Raw genomic sequence first — 12,859 nt, 5'->3', positions numbered from 1 at the left:
GGGCCGATTTTAAGAGAGTCATGAGAATTCATAAAGCTGAAGGGGTTAACATAAACTCAAAGATCTTAAATAACTATCCATGAGTTGTGTGTAATACATAAGATGTTCCTCTTACCCCTCTGCACAACTCCAGAGAAGATTGGGTCCCAGTACTATTGCAATATTACCTGGTGTCATTTTATTTGTATCTTGATATTCTGCCAGCCTGGCCAGGAATTTTATTAAGTATCTGTAAAGAAAAAAAAATATGCTGAGAATCCATGCTATTTGAAGAAACAAAACAGCCAATGTGTCAGAATTAACGCAAAACAAAACAGCAAACGTGTCAGAGTTAAAGTTTATAGGTTCACAGGGTGATTCTTACATCCATCCACCCATCCATTTTCCAACCCGCTGAATCCGAACACAGGGTCATGGGGGGTCTGCTGGAGCCAATCCCAGCCAACACAGGGCGCAAGGCAGGGAACCAGTCCCGGGCAGGGCGCCAACCCACCGCAGGACACACACACACACACACACACAAACACCAAGCACACACTAGGGCCAATTTAGAATCGCCAATCGACCTAACCTGCATGTCTTTAGACTGTGGGAGGAAACCGGAGTACCCAGAGGAAACCCACGCAGACACGGGGAGAACATGCAAACTCCACGGAGGGAGGACCCAGAAAGCGAATCCGGTTCCTCTAACTGTGAGGCAGCAGCGCTACCACTGCGCCGCTCCGTAATTCTTACAGTATTATCTATGTGTCTAATGATATACTCCCCTTCATAACATCACAGGTGGAACAGTCCTCTTTCCTAGAACCCCCCCCCCCAATGTTCTGAGTGTAATACTTCAGATTTTAGCACCCTGAAAGAAAGTCACCAATCCCGTGTTATGATCAGGAAAGCTTATTTTATAATGTAAGCAAAAATTAAATCAAAACGTATTCCTTATGTTCTTTAAATTCAATTTCTAAGAGTTTTATTTGGAACTCTCAGTGTTTACCCAGGTACAGACCTGTTCTATTTACAAAGGATTATTGTATACCATAAAACTCTGAAAATGAGTTGTTCTCTTCCCAATATTTTAAAAAGAAACAGTTTTATTGCAGAGTAAATGTAGTTTACACTCCTGGAGAAGCAAAAATAAATCCCGTCTGGTAATCGAATAAAACCTGTTTGCACATTTTCTGCGCCTTACCACACTCCATTAGATGGGCACAGAGAGCTGGGACCTAGCACTCTGGGTGCAACATCCATGCAGGTATAGTTATACACGCACCTCCACACTTACATGGAGCTGAATGAGAGTTGACAGACAGTCTAACACATATGTGTCTGGGTTGTGAGAGTAACAGGGGAACATGCCAACTTCACATCCTCACAGGTGGCACAGTGGTAGTGCTGCTGCTTTGCAGTAAGGAGACTGTGGAAGATTGTGGGTTCGCTTCCCGGTTCCTCCCTGTGTGGATAGCGCTTTGAGTACTGAGAAAAGCGCTATATAAATGTAATGAATTATTATTATTATTATTATTACAGAGAGTGAGTGAGCGATCCTCTGAGCTCAGCATTGAGCCCAGGTCTCTGGAGCTGTTGGCTAAATTTACATTACTTTTCAGTCAGTTCTGTGTATCTTGATCACCAATTAAAATTAAGTGAATATTTCGCTGCTTCATTCCTCCACTCGAGTCAGCTAAGAGTTGGAAATTTGACCACTTAAAAGGAAAACGTTTTAAACTGGTCATACACAGTCGTAGGCATATTTATCTCACAGTAGGTAGGGTGTTTTTTCTTTGAGTGTTTTTTTTCCCGAGCTGACATGACTTGCCAAAAAAGCTCCAGTTGTGTCTCATCTGTCCAAAGGACATTCTCCCAGAAGCACTGTGGCTTGTGAATATCTGTTTTAGCAAATTCCAGTTGGGCTTTTTATGTGGAGTCCTCCTGGGTCTTCTTTTATTGAGCCCACTGTCACAAAAAGTGATGGATGGTGCGATCAGACACTAGTGGACCTTGACCTTGGAGTTCATTTTGTATGTCTTTGGAAGTTGTCCTTGGCTTTTTGTCTACCATTCCCACTATCCTTCTGCCCATTCCTCTTGTAGCCAAGTCCTGAGAGGTTGGCTACCGTCCCATGGACATTCAACTTATTAATATTTGCACAGGAACAACAGCCTGCTTGGAGGTGGTCTTCTAGCCTTTGCCTTTAACATGCTAGTCTATAATTTTCTTTCAGATCTCCTCAGACAACCCTCTCCTTTGCTTTCTCTTGTCTGTGTTCAGTGTGGGACACACGATGACACAAAAACAGCAGAGTGATGACTTTATTCCACTTAAACAGACTGAATGACTGATTGCATGATTGGAGACATCCATCCATCCATCCATTTTCCAACCCGCTGAATCCGAACACAGGGTCACGGGGGTTTGCTGGAGCCAATCCCAGCCAACACAGGGCACAAGGCAGGAAACAATCCTGGGCAGGGTGCCAACCCACCGCAGGACACACACAAACACACCCACACACCAAGCACACACTAGGGCCAATTTAGAATCGCCAATCCACCTAACCTGCATGTCTTTGGACTGTGGGAGGAAACCGGAGCACCCGGAGGAAACCCACGCAGACACGGGGAGAACATGCAAACTCCACGCAGGGAGGACCCGGGAAGCGAACCCAGGTCCCCAGATCACCCAACTGCGAGGCATCAGCGCTACCCACTGCGCCACCGTGCCGCCCTGATTGGAGACATGTACTACTAATTCAAGAAAACAGCACGTTTGGAAAAAAAGTCCCTCTAATCCAATTGCTTATGATCTTTGCTAGAGGTATCAACAAACATGAATTTCTTTGTAGAATAAGCAATACTCGATCTCTTGTCATGCTTGCTTTGCTTTACTCAATGACATATCAAAAACATGCAGGTAGGCATACAACTGATTTTCATTGAATCACTTTTCAGGAGGCATACAACACTTTTTCAAAGAGATGTAAGGGCACAAACTAATTTGTCCATGTCCAGTATTCTCATGGCAAGTGTTTAACATGCAAGCTAAAGTCAAGTTAGTCCGCATGTTCAGGATGTGCTACTGTTGCTAAACTGAAACCACAACAGCTTACAGCAAATAAACTTTATAATCACCATCAGTATTAAAAAAAATACAGAATGTACCGATCTACATAAAAGACGAAATCATTTCTACAATCACACAAGGAGAAGTGTACATTCTGTGCATTAAACTTTAGACTTATTGTCCGGCCTAAATGCTTGTAAATTTTACATGCGGTAATCTCACGGTCATACTCATGTTCAGCTAACCGCTTTGTACTGTTGTATATTTTACATTTTATATTTTATTTATTTTGCCCACACAAACAAAAATGAACTTAATTTCACAAGGACAGTTAACATCAAAGCATCTTCCTTTCCTGATTTGTACCAGTAATTAATCACAGTAACATCTGTGTAAACAAGCAGAAGCCAACAAAATAGCTAGGATACTTTGGCTGTATTGATTACTTTATAATCTGTGAACAGATGGGATTCTGGGATGAAAAACTGCCAAATTGGTTTACAGCTTGGGAAAGGAAGGTGAAAATATATATGTAAACTGATTAAAGATATTGACCAAAGACATCTATCATATTGATTGCCAGCCAATCAAACGTGTGTAACATCACGTTCCGGAATCCCACTTGGAATTTTAAAATGAACATTGCTTGTCCAAGGGACGAACAGGAACGATGTGAGGAGAGGGGGCGACTGTTTCATCTAATCATCAGCGAAAGCCTCTCACGAACAACATCGATCACTAAATCAAAAAGCTGTCTAGGAAATTCATCTTTGACATCTTTAATTCTCCATAAGCTTTAGCTAAAGACTATCCATCCATCCATTATCCAACCCACTATATCCTAACTACAGGGTCATGGGGTCTGCTGGAGCCAATCCCAGCCACCACAGGGCGCAAGGCAGGAAACAAACCCCAGGCAGGGCGCCAGCCCACCTCAGGGCGCATATAGCTGTATACGCCAAGAGTCTTTTCTTTAACATATTTTGTTACACTTCTCTGTGGAATTCATTCAGGTGATTGCAAAATGCTGATCTTGTAGGCAATTCCTATCCCAGATCTTGAAACATTATTAAATAACCCTACTTTTGTTTCTTTTTCCATCCACATGAACTTGTGTCATTATCCACCCTCTAAACCTTTCCTTTGTGGAGCAAAGCATAAACTTGTGAATGGCTGGACAAGTCAGCAGCCATTTGTATGAGCTGACCAGCAAGATCCCTAGTAATACAGGTATGGTTAGGGTTAGGGCTATTTTCTTTTATGTGTGATTAGTTACAACTGCAGTGAAAAAAAACCCCCACAAGTTCGATATACTGACTTTTGCATACAGCACAATAGAATATGCAAGGCAAAGAAACAACTGTTGAGGAAGTCAGAAAATTAATGAGTCAGCTGAAATGGCTGGGTGCAGACTTATTGAGCCAGCAAAGACTCTACTTTGGCTGTAAATTGAAATAGGAAGTTTAACTTCAAAGCAATTTGACTAAAACATCAGTTTTGAGATGACCTACCTGAAATTGTTATAATTGGCTTTGGGGAGCTTCTCACATGTAGCTAGTAGGGCCTGCAACCTCTTGTCTTGGTCTTGAATACTAAAAATAGAGAAGAAGGTTGATAGACTGCATTTATCTTTTGGTCAGCCAAGATAAGGATTTAGAAACCAAGTTGGACAGGTTTATAAATACTTATTTAAATGACAGAATCTATTACTTGTTAGCTCAATGTTGTATACAAGGTAAAAACGCACATAAATAACAAGCAACGAAAGTTTAAAAGACAGTAAATTACAGACGGACAGGCTAATTGGTACATCAATCATCTGACTCTGCTGAAACTGTAAGGCACAGCTGTTAATGTTTACAGGATGACAATCTGCATTTTAGCAGTAGCTGTAGTTACAACTATCAGCCATCAGATGGCATATTTTTCCGGTTTACTTGAACATTCATTAGGAAAACTTCCAACATACTTGGAAGCCTGGATCCACTCCTCATAAAGTTCAAATGTCATCAGTGGTTCTGGCAGCTCTCTCAAATAGGATTTAAGGGCTCCTGGCACAAGGAAACAAAACACAAACAGTGGTAAACAAACTTAAGCACCACTGGATAGCTGAATGCAACATATATACTGTATATATGGCACGTTATCAAAACTGCCATCTGGTACTCCTCTAAAACATTATGAACACCAGCATGGAACTGAATGGTACTCCCTGCTTCTTCTTTTTGATTATTTACCTGCAATGGCATGTGGATCTACCGAATACTCCTGAACATCCAGCACACCACAGTCAAGAGAAGCTTTTAGTTTCTTCAGCTTGGATGCAGAGGGAGCAACTCTGAAGAGTCCCTAAGGAAACAAAGGGCAAACATCTTTTTCTTGGTACTCTGAGTAATGAAAAAGCAACCCAGTGGCAGTCTTCTAAACTGGATAGAGACTGCGAAAGGATGGGAGCATGCACTGATACAGCACACATCGGCAACCACCACACGACAAACCACTGTATTATGCAAAAAGGAAGCCATATATTGATTTTGTGCAGAAATGTCAGCGGGTTCTCCAAGCCCAAGCTCATCTGAGATGGACCGAAAGACGATGGAAAGATGTTCTGTGGTCAGATGACTCCACATTTCATCTTATTTTGGATGAAAAAATGGACGTCGTATTCAATGTGCCAAAAATGAAAAAGAACATCCAGGCTGTTAATCAACGAAAGTTGCAAATGCATCGTGACTCTCCACTTGAAGACACAGCTTACTGACACTTCCTAAGGTTAGAACACAAAAATGCACTTTCATATGGCCATAATGCAACTAGAAAGAGTATTTCTGTTGTAAAGAAGCAACTTAGTGACACCTGTCAAGGTCAAGAGAGAAGATGTCCCTTTCATAAATATGAAGCTCAACCAGGCTGAGCCTTTCCATCAGGACAACTCTTTCCAAAGGCTGGATGCAAGATATTGAAGGAGATGACAACGCAGTGTCTTGTTTTTCTCTTTTTCAAACAAGGAAAATGGGAGTTTTTGTCCTCAGACTTTCTTCTCATTATGAGTGGCATCTTATTAGGTGTACTTTGGGTTAGATCATTTACCTATTCCTTAATTAGCCCCAAGAAGGGATGATCTGTTGTGTGCAGATCTTCTACAGGTGAATGGCGGAATGCTGACTGTCCCTGTTACAGGTGTCCTTCTAACTTTGGAGAGTTCAAAATATTAAGCTCAAAAGATTTCTGGTCTCAGAATTAATTTGACTAAAAGTGTGCTCTTTCCAGTGAATTCTCAAGCACACAGTATTAGATTGGACACCTTCCCTTTTATCATTGCAGATCAGTTTAAATACCTAGGGGTAAACATCACAAGTAAACATAAAACTCTTTATCAACAAAATTTCGCCGTCTGTATAGAAACAATTAAGCAAGACTTGCATAGATGGTCAACCCTTCATCTCACTTTAGCTGGGAGAATTAACGTTGTTAAGATGAATATCCTTCCTAAGCTTCTCTTCTTATTTCAAAACATTCCAAAATACATCAGTAAATCATTTTTTAAGAAATTAGATTTAACCATGACCTCATTTATTTGCAATTCAAAACATCCATGTATCCAAAGAGCAACCCTACAAAGACCTAAGGCAGAAGGCGGCATGGTTCTACCCAACTTTCAATTTTTTTGCTGGGCGGCGAATATACAAACTATAAAAACCTGGACATGGACACAAACAGACGAACATACACAGGCTTGGTCCGCAATAGAAATAAAATCCTTCAGTACTTTTTTATATTCCTTGCTTTGTACCCCAATAAGTACAAGTCATCGCCAATATACTAACAACCCAATTGTGCTTCACTCACTCAGAATATGGAACCAATGTAGGACGTATTTGAAGACAGAGAAGCTTTCATCTGTGGCACCTCTGCACGAGAACCACCTTTTTCAACCCTCGTAAACATATGCATTTGGGATTAAATCACTTAGAGATCTGTACATAGACAACATCTTTGCATCCTACGAACAATTACATTCCAAATTTAACTTTCCAGCAACACATTTCTTTCACTATCTTCAAATTAGAAACTTTGTTAAACAGAACCTGTCCAATTTTCCTCACCTCCCACCTCCCTCTATGCTGTAAAAAATATTTGCTCAGTTTCGAGGACTCAGACAGCATTTCTGCAATATATAAAACCATTTTACAGTCCCTCCTTTTCAAAGATCCAAGAGGACAACGGGAAAAGGATCTCTCACTCAACATATCAGAAAAGGAATGGAAGGTAGCAATGCAGAGAATTCACTCAAACACCAGATGAGCAAAGCATAGAATTATTCAACTTAAAATTATATATCGAGCACATCTGTCTTACTTAAAATTGTCCAAAATGTTTCCAGAGCGAGATCCAACCTGCGAACGCTGCAATCAAGCTCCAGCCTCACTGGGCCACATGTTTTGGGCCTGCAGCAAATGAACATCATGTTGGACCAAAATCTTTAAATGCCTATTAGAGAGCCTTGCTGTTACAATCCCTCCTAACCCATTAACAGCTGTGTTTGGTGTACTCCCAGATGGGCTTTAAGTGGAGAAGGACAAACAAACTGTAATGGCCTTTACTACACTACTGGCACGTAGACTTGTCTTGCTCAACTGGAAGAATCCTAACTCTCCTCTTTTAAGTCAGTGGGTAACTGATGTTTTATACTATTTGAAACTGGAAAAAATCAAATTCTCACTTAAAGGATCTGTGCAGAACTTTTTCAAAACCTGGCAGGATTTAATCAATAACATCGTAGATTAAGCTCTCAAAGCACTGAGGATGCAGATTCTCTCCCCATTTCTTTTCCTTCTCCATTTATCTTTATTCACTTATTAACTCATCTATTTACTTATTTTTACTACCTTTAAGTTTTACTCTGCTGACCATACTCTCTTTCTCAGGGGTGGGGGTTGATTTGTTTTCAATCCTATTTTTGTAAAAATTGACCTCTTTGTATGGAATGTTGTGTGATATCAATAAATCAATAAAATTTAAAAAAAAATATATTAAGCTCACAATGCTCTTCTGCCTGTCCTCAACCCTTGAAAATCCCAGGAGATAAGAGCATCAGCACGGTCCTGTAAAGTTTACAAGGCTATAAAGGATAAAGTCTGGTGCTGGTGAATAAGCAGAGAAAAATTAAAATGGTCAGTGCAGAGGGGCTGCTGCTAGACGCAAGCAAAAAAAAAAAAAACTCTTCATGAAGGATCTGTTGGTTTACTGGTCCTGATTCATTGCAAAAATCAATGGGGCAAAAATAAAAACAAGAACGTCTCCTGCAAAATATTCCAGGGACTGAGGGACACACTTTGTGTTGTCTTAAGTTCTGTAATTCCATCCTGTCAAGGCCAGCGTTAAGGATTTGTAGTGATAAGTGCTCTGTGAAGTTGCCAAATGGCCTGCTTGCTCAATAGTTAATGGGTAATGACACACAGAGTGAGTGAGAGATGAATGAAAAAGAACTGTATGCCTCTGCTTACTGTTACATTTTCTTTATTTCCTTTTAGCATATACAGGTGCTGGTCATAAAATTAGAATATCATGACAAAGTTGATTTATTTCAGTAATTCCATTCAAAAAGTGAAACTTGTATATTAGATTCATTCATTACACACAGACTGATGTATTTCAAATGTTTATTTCTTTTAATGTTGATGATTATAACTGACAACTAATGAAAGTCCCAAATTCAGTATCTCGGAAAATTAGAATATCAATTAAGACCAATGCAAAAAAAGGATTTTTAGAAATGTTGGCCAACTGAAAGGTATGAACATGAAAAGTATGAGCATGTACAGCACTCAATATTTAGGTGGGGCTCCTTTGGCCTGGATTACTGCAGCAATGTGGCGTGGCATGGAGTCGATCAGTCTGTGGCACTGCTCAGGTGTTATGAGAGCCCATGTTGCTCTGATAGTGGCCTTCAGCTCTTCTGAATTGTTGGGTCTGGCGTATTGCATCTTCCTCTTCACAATACCCCATAGATTTTCTATGGGGTTAAGGTCAGGCGAGTTTGCTGGCCAATCAAGAACAGGGATACCAAGGTCCTTAAACCAGGTACTGGTAGCTTTGGCACTGTGTGCAGGTGCCAGGTCCTGTTGGAAAATGAAATCTGCATCTCCATAAAGTTCGTCAGCAGCAGGAAGCATGAAGTGCTCTAAAACTTCCTGGTAGACAGCTGCGTTGACCTTGGACATCAGAAAACACAATGGACCAACACCAGCAGATGACATGGCACCCCAAACCATCACTGACTGTGAAAACTTTACACTGGACCTCAAGCAACGTGGATTCTGTGCCTCTCCTCTCTTCCTCCAGACTCTGGGACCTTGATTTCCAAAGGAAATGCTAAATTTACTTTATCAGAGAACATCACTTTGGACCACTCAGCAGCAGTCCAGTCCTTTTTGTCTTTAGCCCAGGCGAGACGCTTCTGACGCTGTCTCTTGTTCAAGAGTGGCTTGACACAAGGAATGCGACAGCTGAAACCCATGTCTTGCATACGTCTGTGTGTGGTGGTTCTTGAAGCACTGACTCCAGCTGCAGTCCACTCTTTGTGAATCTCCCCCACATTTTTGAATGGGTTTTGTTTCACAATCCTCTCCAGGGTGCGGTTATCCCTATTGCTTGTACACTTTTTTCTACCACATCTTGTCCTTCCCTTCGCCTCTCTATTAATGTGCTTGGACACAGAGTTCTGTGAACAGCCAGCCTCTTTAGCAATGACCTTTTGTGTCTTGCCCTCCTTGTGCAAGGTGTCAATGGTCGTCTTTTGGACAACTGTCAAGTCAGCAGTCTTCCCCATGATGGTGTAAGCCTACAGAACTAGACTGAGAGACCATTTAAAGGCTTTTGAGTTAATTAGCTGATCAGAGTGTGGCACCAGGTGTCTTCAATATTGAACCTTTTCACAATATTCTAATTTTCCGAGATACTGAATTTGGGACTTTCATTAGTTGTCAGTTATAATCATAACATTAAAAGAAATAAACATTTGAAATACATCAGTCTGTGTGTAATGAATGAATCTAATATACAAGTTTCACTTTTTGAATGGAATTACTGAAATAAATCAACTTTGTCATGATATTCTAATTTTATGACCAGCACCTGTACATACTGTATATATATTCATTAAACACGTTTTAAGACTGTTGCTCCTCTTATAAGCAGGGGGTGTTTTAAGTTAATACCTAGAAATGTATTTATGGTCTCACAGATACAGAGGACTTGGAAGGGCTCAGAGGGTGAATTTGGTAGACAGAACCACAGGGTGGGGTTTAGCTTGCTGCAAGCCATTTTGTAAGCACACCTGAGTAAATAAAATGTTAAACAAGCTCAGCCTATCATTTTCACTTTGTGAACTATGCAATCCAAAGTTTGAATGTTGCACTGCATTCTTGGTAAAGTAGTAATCTCGCCTATAGCACTTGGCGGCACCATTGTGTTCTATAGTGCATTGCATTGCGATTGGTTTACTTTACTAAACTGGTATGCAGCTGCCAGTCACATTACAAAGAAAAGGGGTCATAGTTTTGACATACTGATTGCAGTCACGGAATTTTCAAAAGGCCATTGCTTTAAGCTGTTTAGTTGACAGCATGTTGGATTTTACAGATACCGATACTAGACAGTGTTAATGGGATTTCCTTTGTATACATCCACTGTGGAAACCAGGGGCACTAAAGCTGCCCTAAATCCTGACACAGACAGACAGAGACACGAGTTCAAGCACAACACACGTTTATTTACAAGTGTAGAGTGCTTTTACCCTCGATCCACACAGCAAGCTTCGTTCCTCTTCCTCCCGATTCTGCCTTTTTGAATGGAGTGAGGTGGCTCCTTTTAAGCTGGTGGCTCCTTTTAAGCTGGTCCTGGGAGTGTTCCAGATGGCTCGTTGATCTGATCTGGAATCACTCCCAGGTGTGGTGAAAGCCCAATGTAGGCCTCTGCAGCTCCCCCTGGTGGCCCCCACAAAACCCAACAGGGCTGTACCAAACTCCAACTCCCAGCATGCCCTGCGGGAATTCAAGGTGCCACAGCCACCCAGGAGGGAAGGTAGTGCCCTGTGGATACTCTCTCCCCAGATCTTTTCATCCAGCTTGCGTCCCGGCCACACCTTGCTAATTTTTGTGTCATCAATTTGTCATTGCACATATTGCACATATGCTTGAACACTGCCTGGCTTCAGCACTCCTACCTCCTCTTGTAGGCCACATTCTAGCATCATGGTGACACAGGCCTCAATGGGGAAGGCAATTTCTCGGCCACTGATGGCAAGGTGCTCTTCTAAGGGTTTACCGTAAGAAGGCTTCTCAATCCAGGCCTCTGGAAGAAAAGAAGAAAGAAACAACAGTGAAATAATATTGGGCAATGTTAAGAAATAAGGATATCTGTGAATCCACCATAGAATACTTACCCTGCTGGGCTTTAATCTGAGGCAAGACACTCTGTAGAAGTAATAGTGATTTCCTATGATACTCAGCCTGCACCTCTATTAACTGAAAAAAGCAAATAATACCCCAAGACAGCATTAAAAAATATGAAAATATGAAACAGAAAAAACACACATATCAACTTTCCACTTGGGATCATCATTTATCAAGGTGTGCATTTGGCCTCATTGCTTCTTCTGGCAGATAAGTGACCCACACCAACATTTCGATTCAGCAATAAATGGGTAAATTTAACACAAAAAGACAGTTGTGGCACATAAACATAAAGATATAAGCTACAGGCCTTGACAGCGTGGCTAAAGTGTTTAACTTAATTTTTAATTTAGCTGCTTGTTATGCAATGAGAAGTCAAACAAAATGACACCTCTTATTGGTTAACTGAGCAGATTACAATATGCCAGCTTTCGAGATCTTTCCTGAAGAAGGGGCCTGAGTTGCCTCGAAAGCTGGCATATTGTAATCTGTTCAGTTAGCCAATAAAAGGGGTCATTGTGCTTGATTTCTCATTGCATCCATAATGGCCAATACGGTACAACACCCGACTACTGCTGGTTGTTATGACTATAAATGGTGATTGCTATTGTGTTTAGGTGACTTCATACACGTATCCAGCAGTGGCAATTGCTGTCGCTTGAGGAGCAACCCTAAAACCATCAAAGTGGTAACAAGATGTATAAATATTACTTTTTAATTGTTACATTTATCAATCAGGACCAAAGAATGGTGATGAGCTGCAAGTTAATTTAAACGCGGAAATAAGAATTTCACGATACACTGTACATGCAACAATAAAAACTCTACAAAAACAGAAACAATGTACTTTGTGATCTGGTTATGGACGTGTTGAGTCATGGGATAAAAGAGTAGCCCCCCTGGTGTGTGCTTTATGCTGATGACATTGTGTTGTGTAGCACCAGAAAAGTGAAATGAAGAAGAGCCTTGGGGGATAGCAGGTTGAAGACAAATATGAAGAAGACAGAATATATGGGGTTTAATGATGATCAGGATTCAGAAGTTAGCTTACAGAGAGAGCTACTGAAAAGAGTGGAGAAGTTTAAATAGCTAGGATCAGTGGCAGGCCCAAGATGGAAAACTACATGTAGAGATAACCCATAGAGTGCAGTGTGGATGGAACAATTGGATGAAGGTATCAGGAGTATTGTGTGATCAAAGAATTAAGGCAAAGGTTAAAGGTGAGGTACCACTGAGATGTGGATGAAATGAAAAGGTTGAGATGGATGTGTTACCAAAAATGATGGAACAAGTAATGAGACCATCAGAGGTACAGCAAAAGTGGGAGAGACATCTAAGAAAGTACA

At 41.0% G+C, this 12,859-nt stretch overlaps 1 protein-coding gene across 7 annotated transcripts in view; it reads right to left on the bottom strand.

Annotated features, from left to right (window-relative positions):
• arhgap44a (Rho GTPase activating protein 44a) overlaps positions 1-12,859 on the bottom strand; it is a 232,566-nt gene that overhangs the window by 69,316 nt on the left and 150,391 nt on the right. For all 7 annotated transcript variants that reach the window (XM_028818570.2, XM_028818571.2, XM_028818565.2 and 4 more), the window contains 6 exons: positions 11,504-11,585; positions 11,285-11,412; positions 5,295-5,406; positions 5,027-5,108; positions 4,569-4,649; positions 116-229 (listed from right to left, as the gene is read on the bottom strand). In XM_028818570.2, coding sequence (XP_028674403.1) covers positions 116-229; positions 4,569-4,649; positions 5,027-5,108; positions 5,295-5,406; positions 11,285-11,412; positions 11,504-11,585 — 599 coding nt within the window. The remainder of the gene's footprint in view (positions 1-115; positions 230-4,568; positions 4,650-5,026; positions 5,109-5,294; positions 5,407-11,284; positions 11,413-11,503; positions 11,586-12,859) is intronic.

The sequence above is a fragment of the Erpetoichthys calabaricus genome, chromosome 14 (assembly GCF_900747795.2).
Source record: "Erpetoichthys calabaricus chromosome 14, fErpCal1.3, whole genome shotgun sequence".
Classification (NCBI taxonomy): Eukaryota; Metazoa; Chordata; class Cladistia; order Polypteriformes; family Polypteridae; genus Erpetoichthys; species Erpetoichthys calabaricus.
The sequence above is the reverse complement of the archived record's forward strand: the minus strand, read 5'-3'. Positions and strand labels throughout refer to the sequence as shown.